The 8,667-nt window shown below is 64.1% G+C and overlaps 1 protein-coding gene across 1 annotated transcript in view; it reads left to right on the top strand.

Moving 5' to 3' along the window:
- BOP1 (block of proliferation 1) overlaps positions 1 to 8,667 on the top strand; it is a 70,796-nt gene that overhangs the window by 57,503 nt on the left and 4,626 nt on the right. The window contains exons 4-9 of the mRNA XM_019475046.1: positions 6,000 to 6,154; positions 6,431 to 6,548; positions 6,654 to 6,755; positions 7,117 to 7,329; positions 7,939 to 8,100; positions 8,517 to 8,597. Of these exons, the coding sequence (XP_019330591.1) occupies positions 6,000 to 6,154; positions 6,431 to 6,548; positions 6,654 to 6,755; positions 7,117 to 7,329; positions 7,939 to 8,100; positions 8,517 to 8,597 (831 nt within the window). The remainder of the gene's footprint in view (positions 1 to 5,999; positions 6,155 to 6,430; positions 6,549 to 6,653; positions 6,756 to 7,116; positions 7,330 to 7,938; positions 8,101 to 8,516; positions 8,598 to 8,667) is intronic.

The following is an 8,667-nucleotide window of genomic DNA, read 5'->3' as shown; positions in this document are numbered from 1 at the left end:
CCCCGGCTTCTTTTGGGGGGGGGGGACGGGACTGGCAATCCCCAACAGCGGCAGCTCCACGCTGTTGGATGCACGCAGCTCCGGGGCCAGCCGGGCGAGACCCCACTGCTTTGCTGGTACAGCCGCCTCATTGCCCCTGAGTGCACTTTGTGTGGTGTGTTGGTAAGCAGCATTGCAACTTGGCCAGAAATGGGAATTGCCATTTGCCGTGAAGTCTCGGGTTTCCCCTCCGTTTCGGCGGCGAGCAGTGCATCCCCCCGAGTGCGCTCCCCAGCAGGAGCTCCGCACAGGGTGTTGTCACTCCGAGCCAGCGTTTTTCACCTTTGCAGTGTGCTACCACAGTTAAGCAGAAGTCTCAGCAGCTTCTGAAATCCAAGCCACTGTCATCTCCTTCCACAGCGCTGGGCACTCACCATGTGTGCTTTGGAAACCCAGGCTCCTGTAGGCATCTGCTTTCGTTTAGCTCCGCTAATGATCTTGCTTTTCTCTAGCACCTTCTATCCAAGTGCAATCCCCAGGCTCTTTCCCTGCACTGTTCTTCCTGGTGAGACGCACGTCCGTCTCCCTGCGGCCCAGCTCCTCCGGCTCCGGACCGGGATGGAGAGCAGTCCTGTGTGCAGGTGACGCTCAGTCCTGGGTCGGGCCAGAGCACCAGAGCTGGCACGTGCTTGGAAAGCTCTGGTCTTAAATAAGCAGAGGCGTTTGCCACTGGAGATCGCAGCGTCCCGACCCCTGGCTCTGTGGCTCTCCTGGCTTCCCGGAGAGCTTCCATGATGTCCCGATTTGGGCACCGTCTTCCCAGCCCTGGCAGGTCAGCAGAGCCTGGTGTAGGTGCCTTCTCCTGGGGAGGCCACGGCTGCAGAGCCATGGCCGAGGAGTCTGAAATTCCCCGCTGCGATCCATCCCCTGCCATGGCTTTATTACCTGGAAGCTTGGCCTGGCTACCTGCAATGACGCCACTGCTCCGCTGCAGAGGAGGTGCTGCCTGCAGTGGCTGCCTGCCTCGCCCTGCTCCCTGGGCCGAGGTGCTGGGCCGTGGTGCAGTTGGGCTTTCGTGGTCCCTTTTAAATCTGCCTCTCCCCGTCTTCGGGACCTGCCCTCCCCGGCTAACAGCCCTGCAGAGCATGGGGTGCTTGGGGTGGCTTTCCTGCAGACACCTTGACCCCGGGCTCTGCGGAGCTTCCTTCCCTGCAGAGGGTGCCCGGTGCTCGTGCCGGTCCCCTCGAGGAACCCCCTCCTATGGGAAGTGCCACTGGGGGTGCAGAGCCCTCTCCAGCACTGCTGGAGTCTGGACTGCGGTCGCCTCGGGGGGCACATGAGATCCTCCTGCCATGGTCCTGGGATCCTCAGCGCCCTGCCAGCACTGGGGCACGCTGCCGTGGTCTCTGGGGTGGGGGGGTGGGAGGGCTGAGCTTGCCCCGTCCCCTTTCTCCTCCACGTGGACCGGATATTTTCAAGAGAAGAATCTTTCCTACGAGGCTCTCCAGCTGCCAGGAATGTGCGTCTAGGAATGCCCAGGGCCCATCCAAGAACAACTTCCAGACGTGAGGCTGAGTGACGGCAGTCCCTCGCTTCGGGGCTCCAGATTCCCCCACGCTCGCTAGGAGGACGCGGCTTGCCGGAGGCGATGTGTTAATGACACGGGAGGCAGCCGTGCAGCCCGAGTGGGTGGGTGGGAGGCGAGCGGAGGGGAGGGACGGGGTTGTCGCTACTGGGCTGCTTTGGTACCATTAAGAAACTCCATCTGGGAGGAATTTGCTCCTTCCTCGGCACTGCGGGGCTGTGGGGGGACGTGGATCCCACTGCTGGGGATTAGCCCCGTGGGGGAGCCGCAGCCCGGCCGTCCTCCTGTGGTGGCCCCAGGCATGTACGTCCCTACGGGATTTTGTCGGGGCTGAGACCCTGGTCTTGACCTACCTGATGGCACCGTCAGTGCTCTGGGGTTTGCTCCCTGCCCCAGAACAACCAGAGCTAGGGACACCCAGTCAGGGCCTCCCAGTGTTCTCCCCAGCAGTCGCTGGGGTGTCTGTGCCGGGCACGTAAGCACCGGGGACGGGACGAGTGTGTGGGGCATCCTGCCGGCACTGAGCCCATTCCTGCCGGGCCATGCCGGCAGGTGCTGCCTGGCTGGTGCTGCACAGGGCATCTCCCACTTTGAGGTCTGGGCTGGGGCAGGAGGTCCCAAGCATCCTCGCAGCGTGCAGCCGGGGTGTGCTCCCACGTGGCCAGCACGGGACCCTGGGGATCGCTTTTGAGGGGAAAATGTTCCAGGCCTGCTGGGATCCTGTCTGTGCTCCTGGCAAGAGCCTCGCCCAGGGATTCCTGTGTCAAGTCCGCAGCTCCTGGCAGAGCTGAGCCGGCCTTCGGGAAGAGACGCCCAGTCTGGGCTTCCAGGCTCCAGGCAAGGCAGTGCTCCCTGTGCAGCAGCCTGGGGTGTTAAAAATACTTGCTTGTCTCTACGCTGATTGTGTCTCTGCAGCTGAAGGCTGCAGCTAGCCCTGCTCTGCCACGCCACGGCTGGAGAGCTGGCCCCGCTTGTCTTTTCCTGTGCAAGTGGAGCCGTAACATGTGTTTTTCAGGGTGAAAAGAGCATCACACAGGGAAAAAAGGCAGAGAAGGCAAAGCTGCTCTGCTCCCTTGGCCATGGAGCCCAGAGAAATGGTTTGCATCGCTGTACCTGTATCATCACCTGGGCACCCGTGCTGCCGATCCGCTAGTGTCCTCTCGCTCTGTGCCCTGCCACTGTCACTGCCCAGCCTGCCTGCATCCCCGGAGGTGAAGCAGAGCAGCTCCAGCAGCGCTGCCTGCAGGCTGCATGGGCAGGACTGCTGCGTCCCCTCCCCTGCTTCTCCCCAGAGGCTCGGTGCCACGTGTGGCACTGCTGAACTTGTGCTCTGCCAGGGCCTTGCATCCCCAGCCTCGCCGCTGCCGGCAGGGACCCCTGCAACCAAGCGAGCCGTGCAGCGGTGTGAGCACATGAGCACGCTGCTCCAGGAGCAAGTACTTCTGCTAGAAATACAGCGGGGTGCAGCTGGACGGACAGCCATACACCTCTGCCTGGCGAGTGTGCCTTGTGCTGCCTGGGAGCATCGGTGTCACACTCGGTGCTGAGAACAGGAACCCGCACCAAGTGTCGGTTGTCGCTGACCCCGTCGCCGTTCCCTCGTCCTGTGCAGGTCCAAGAGGCTGCTGTGAGCGGACGGTCGGATGGAGTGGTCCCCGTGCCTGCGGGGACTCCTGCCTCTGCCTGGCAGCCCCTCGGGGAGCTGGCGGCTGCTGCCCCATTGCTCTTTGCGGAAATCTCCTTCCCGGGTGAGGCAGCAGCTCCAGCCCCGGCAGACGTGGCGGCTGCAAGCTCCTGCCTGGCCAAGAGCTGGCACCACCGCACAGGTGTCGTGGCTGCCTGCGGCCAGGAGAGCTGTGGGCGTTGGGCATCTCACTGGCATCTCCTGGGGCCGTGCTGGGGCATCCCAGGGACAGGTGGCTGCAGAGCAGCCTGTGCTGGGCTCCCGGGGGCCTCTTGGGTAACAGCTTTCCCGCTGCCAGCCACGGGATGAGGCTTCCAGAGCCGACATCCCAGTGTCTGTCTGTCTGTCTGTCTGTCTGCACAAGCCTCAGCTGGGCAGCTGCAGAGGGCAGCGACCCAGCGGAGCTCAGCCTGCAGATGCAGGGGCTGTGCCGGGTCGGTCCCAGGTGGTCCAGGAAGCCCCCCGGGTCTCAGCCGTGCCCCAGCAGCACGCAGCCTCCAGCCAAATGCAGCAGCGGCTTCCTGGGACCAGGCTGGCCCTTGCTGATGCTGAGGGGGAAAATTCCTGCCCGGATCCCCATGGGAGTTGCGCACATCCTGTGCCGACTCTGCTCAGAGAGTGATGGATGGGTCCAGCGTGGCCCCGGGGGCTCCTGCCGGCGCTGCCTTCCCGGGGCTCCAGGCGCCTCTCCGTGGGAGGCTCCGTGTCGTTTGCAAGTGTTTATGGGGAACAGATGGTGCCGCGGGGCGAGGGTGACCCCTGACTGCGGGGTGTACGGGGCACAGGTCGCCTTCACACCTTCGTCCCTCTGTGGCTGTAATTGGGGATGGGGGTCTCTGCGTTCTGCAACGCGAGGGCAGCTGGGAGAGGCTGGAGGGCCCTCGCTCCCCGCTCCTGCCTGACCCTGCCAGTCCCGAGGGGCAAGATGCAGCCGGGGCGGGCGAGGAGCAGGGGCTGGCGCTGGGGGCCAGGCAGGACCACCTGCCCAATGTCTGCCTGACCCCTGCCCGTCAGGTCACGTCCTGCCTTTGTGTAGCTGCAGGGGCTCCGTCCCCAGGTCACGTCGTGGGTTTGCTGTCAATGGTGATGAGTCTGGAGGTCTGCGTTGCTCACAGAAGAGCCCAATTGCCGCCGGGACTGCCTCGGTGTTTTGGTGACTTGCCGTGGCCATGAGCGCTGCTGCCAGGCTGCAGGTTGAGTGAGAGCAATTTCGCTACCGGGCTTGAATCTCCCACCTTTCCCTTTGCCGAACATCCCCTCGCTCCTGTCCAGGGGAGTGCAGAGCGAAACTTCCCCATCTGCCCCCTCTCCACCTGTGGGCTTGGCATCAGGGCCCAGCTGGAGCCGTCCCCAGTGCCCAGATGAGCTCTCTGGGGCCTCTTTGTCTTCGCTGCTCCTCTCTGAGCCCTCCAAGCCCTGCGCTGGGGCAGCAGGTCCTGCCAGGGAGCCAGAGCTGGTGGGAGTCCAGAGCCCCCTCAGGGGCTGGTTCCTGCCCCCAGCCTCTCGCAAAGGGAAGCAGAGCAGCTCCAATGTTTCCACCGTCCCCGTCTCCCCCAGCCTCCATCAGTCCAAGGACTGCAGCAGGTCAGGGACAGCTCATCTCCGCAGCGTGTCCCCGTGCGAGCTGCTCATGGGGACCAGGGCAGCCGTCCCCCCACGCTTCCCGCCAGTGTCGGGGACAGGAGATGTGGAGCCCAGCAGCATCTCTGAAATGCGCCCGTGGTGCTGGCTGGCCCACTCCACCAGCGTACCGTGATGCCAGGGGCTGCTCCTGCCCCAGAGCTGTGGGACCCGTGGCCACGTGCAGACCCCGGTGGCCATAGAGCCAAGGGGAGGGATGAAGCCACCGGTGCACTGGGGGCAGCTGCCTGCTCCCGGGCAGCCAAGAACGGCAGCGGCTGGCTGGGTGCGCGTGTGCCTGCGCGTGCGTGCGTGTGCAGGGGGAGCAGGCCTGGCAGCTGGCGATCGGAAAATGTGAGGCGCGCTCCTGTCTGCGGGACGGACGCAGGAATGTGCTCAGCCGCGGCGCTGCTGACCGCCCGCAGGCCCCTGCCCGCGCGCTCCAGCAGGCAGCTGAAGTCTGGCTGCAGCCAACACCGCGCTCCAATGTTCCCGCTCATCAAGCCATTAAAAGGTTTTTAAACCCTTCCTGCTGCGGTAAATGAGCCCAGGCGCTGCTTACCTTGACGCTTGCGTCCTCTGCCCCGAGCGGGGAGGAAAGGGCTGCACGTCCCCTAATGAAGCGCAGCTCCAGGCAGGCGTTGGGCTGCCCGTGGTTGTGCGGGGCACCGGGGTTGGAGGTGTGCTCTCAGGCCAGACCCCCTCACCCCACTGCAGCTTTGGGGTTCAGTCACTGCCCTCATGGCTTTCCCCATCCCAGGGATCCTTTCTCCAGCCCTGCTCCCGTGCTGTCCCGGCTGCCAGCAGCGTGTGGGTGCCGGGGCAGTGCAGCGCAGCAGCAGGCATCAGCAGCTCGCAGCCGGGGTTTGCTTCACTCCTGCTGGGAGGGCTTGGGGCGTCCTCGCTACAAGCCGCAGGCAGAGCACCTGCCTGGGTGCCGTTACTGCCGTGCCTGCAGATGGGCAAGGGGGAGGCAGCGGGGTTCAGCCTGTACCTGAGCAGTGGGGTGGACATCACACGACTTTCCCACCCCGGCTCCTTTTTACCCCCCCCCTGGCACCCAGGGGTGCATCTGCTTGAAACGGTGTCCCCTGCCCTGCCCTCACACCACTTCCCTCCGCTCCTCTCCAGGACATTCGCAACACAGTGGGCAACATCCCCATGGAGTGGTACCAGGACTTCCCGCACATCGGCTACAACCTGGAGGGCAAGAGGATCTATAAGCCCATCCGGAACAAGGACGAGCTAGACATGTTCCTGGAGAAGATGGAGAACCCCGACTACTGGTGAGCATGTCAGGGAAGACCACATCGGTGCACGGTGTGACGTGCTCGCCACGTGGAGGGTGTGTGTCCACACACGTGCACACCAGGGTTTGAAACACCCTGACTCCCCAGAGCCCAGGGCTATAGAGTACAGACTGGAGACCTCAAGGTCTCTCCGTGTGATTCCTGGCATATGGCTTCAGGAGCCCGGGGCTTCATGATAGCGGGGGCTTGTACCACCGTCAGGGACGGATGCTGCAGTCCAGCCCTAACCCTGTCCCATTTGGTTCCCTGCAGGCGAACGGTCCAGGACAAGATGACGGGTGCAGACATAAAGCTGACAGACGAGCAGGTGGACCTGGTGCATCGGCTCCAGAAAGGGCAGTTTGGGGATGTCCACTTCAATCCCTACGAGGTAGGGTCACGGCACACCCTCTGCGCATGCTCCGAGCGCTGCGTTGCCCCAGGATGGGCAGGGGCAACACAGCTGCCACTGCCACACGCGTCTGTGTCTCCCCAGCCAGCCGTTGACTTCTTCACCCACGAGGTCATGATCCACCCGGTGACAAATCGCCCGGCGGACAAGCGGAGCTTCATCCCCTCCCTCATCGAGAAGGAGAAGGTGAGAGGTCTGACGGCACCTTGGGTGAGCTGGGGGCACAAAGTCAGGCTCTGCTTGCGACTGGAGCCCCCACGCAGACCGCAGCGCTGAAGGCTGGTGACTGCGGCTGTTCTTCTGTCCGGCAGTCCCTCCTGTCCCTGCCGTGGCCCACTCACCTTCACGACTGTTGCTGCTGCCGCAGTTCGTGTCCACGTGTAAACCCGTGTCAAGTCCTCCGGTCCTGTGCAGCCCCCCCCTGGGCTCCCAGACCTGCAGAGCTGTGCTTGGCAGCTTTCGTTTCCATTCTCACATCCCACACCTCCTCCTCCCCAAGTCTGCGGAGTCCTGTGGCTCCTGGGGCTGACCTCTCCCTGCCCCGCAGGTCTCCAAGCTAGTCCACGCCATCAAGATGGGCTGGATCAAGCCCCGTAAGCCCAAGGACGACACACCTACATACTACGACCTCTGGGCCCATGAGGATCCCAACTCCATCCTGGGCCGCCACAAGATGCACGTGCCAGCCCCCAAGATGAAGCTGCCTGGGCACGAGGAGTCCTACAACCCCCCACCTGAGTACCTGCTCAGCGAGGAGGAGGTAAGGGGGGGCCATGAGCAGCCAAGAGCCACAGGGGAAAGCACTGGGCACACGGGGAGCTCAGTAGGTGCTGGGAGCCGAGGGAGGCTGTGCTAGGGAGGGCAGCAGGGGGAGTGCTGCACCTTGGGGAGGCACCCTAGAGACCACGTTGTGTCAAGATGAGTCGAGACCTTGCAAGGAAAATGAAAGCAAAGGTTCCTCAGCCCCCTGAATAAAAACAGAAGAAGTGGGCCCACCTCCCAGGGAGCGGGGTGTCCCTGCGACAGCAAGGTACAGCCTCCAAGCTAAGCTACTGCGGGGTGTCCTGGTGCTGGGGTTTGTCCTGGCGTGCTCTGTCCAGAGGCACGTTCAGCCCAGGGGCTGGGGGGCAAAAATAGGCAGCAAAACCCTGATAGGCTGAGGAGGTCTCAGCTGGAGGCAGACGGGGAGCGTTGGGGCAGAGAGGGTAAGCGCCGTGTCTCGTGGAGCAGCACGGTGCTGGCTGGTGAGAAACCAGCTCAAGGACAGTACTTGCTTGGCTTGGGGGGATGTGCTGGGGTTGGTGCAGCGGCACCTCACCATCCAGGGGTCCTGCCAGCCCTGCTGACCCGGGTCCCCTCCGCCCTGCAGAAGCTGGCCTGGGAGCAGCAGGAGCCGGCCGAGCGGAAGCTGAACTTCGTGCCCCAGCAGTACCGGTGCCTGCGGGCAGTGCCTGCCTACTCCCGCTTCATCCACGAGCGCTTCGAGCGCTGCCTGGACCTCTACCTCTGCCCACGCCAGAGGAAAATGCGGGTGAGGGCTTCTCCTACCCCAGCACCCCCCACCCGGGTGTCCTGGGGACATTTCAGACTGGCCTCTGCTCAAGCCTGTGTATACCCCGATGCCACCCAGCTGGTCAGGGGACTGCAGTGCTCTGGGGCACAAACTGCTGCTCCTAAAGGCCTCTTGCCCCCCACCTACCCACACCACCAGTCCCAGCTTGCTGCAGAGCTCCTGAGCTGGGACGGGGGCCATGCCCATGCTTACAAAAGCACTGTCCTGTGATCCCCCTCTGGCTCAGAGCCCCGAGCCTGGGCTTTCCAGCTAGAGCCTGCCCTGGTGCTGTGGGGCTGTACAGCCCATGCAGGGCACCAGCACCGGTGCCGGGGGAGCGCCGGGGGGGGGGCTGAGGCGCAGCCTGGGTGTGTCTCACCGCCTGCCTCTCGCAGGTCAATGTGGACCCGGAGGACCTGATCCCCAAGCTGCCGAAGCCGCGGGACCTGCAGCCCTTCCCAACCACCCAGGCCCTGGTAAGTGGATGCACGGAGCCGGGGGGGGCTGCTGTGCATGCCCGTGGCAGGGGGGGGGGCCCAAGCCAGT

The sequence above is a fragment of the Aptenodytes forsteri genome, unplaced genomic scaffold, assembly GCF_000699145.1.
Source record: "Aptenodytes forsteri isolate BGI_AS27 unplaced genomic scaffold, ASM69914v1 Scaffold651, whole genome shotgun sequence".
In the NCBI taxonomy this organism is placed as follows: domain Eukaryota; kingdom Metazoa; phylum Chordata; class Aves; order Sphenisciformes; family Spheniscidae; genus Aptenodytes; species Aptenodytes forsteri.
Note: the sequence above shows the minus strand (reverse complement) of the source record. Positions and strands in the feature narration are given on the sequence as shown.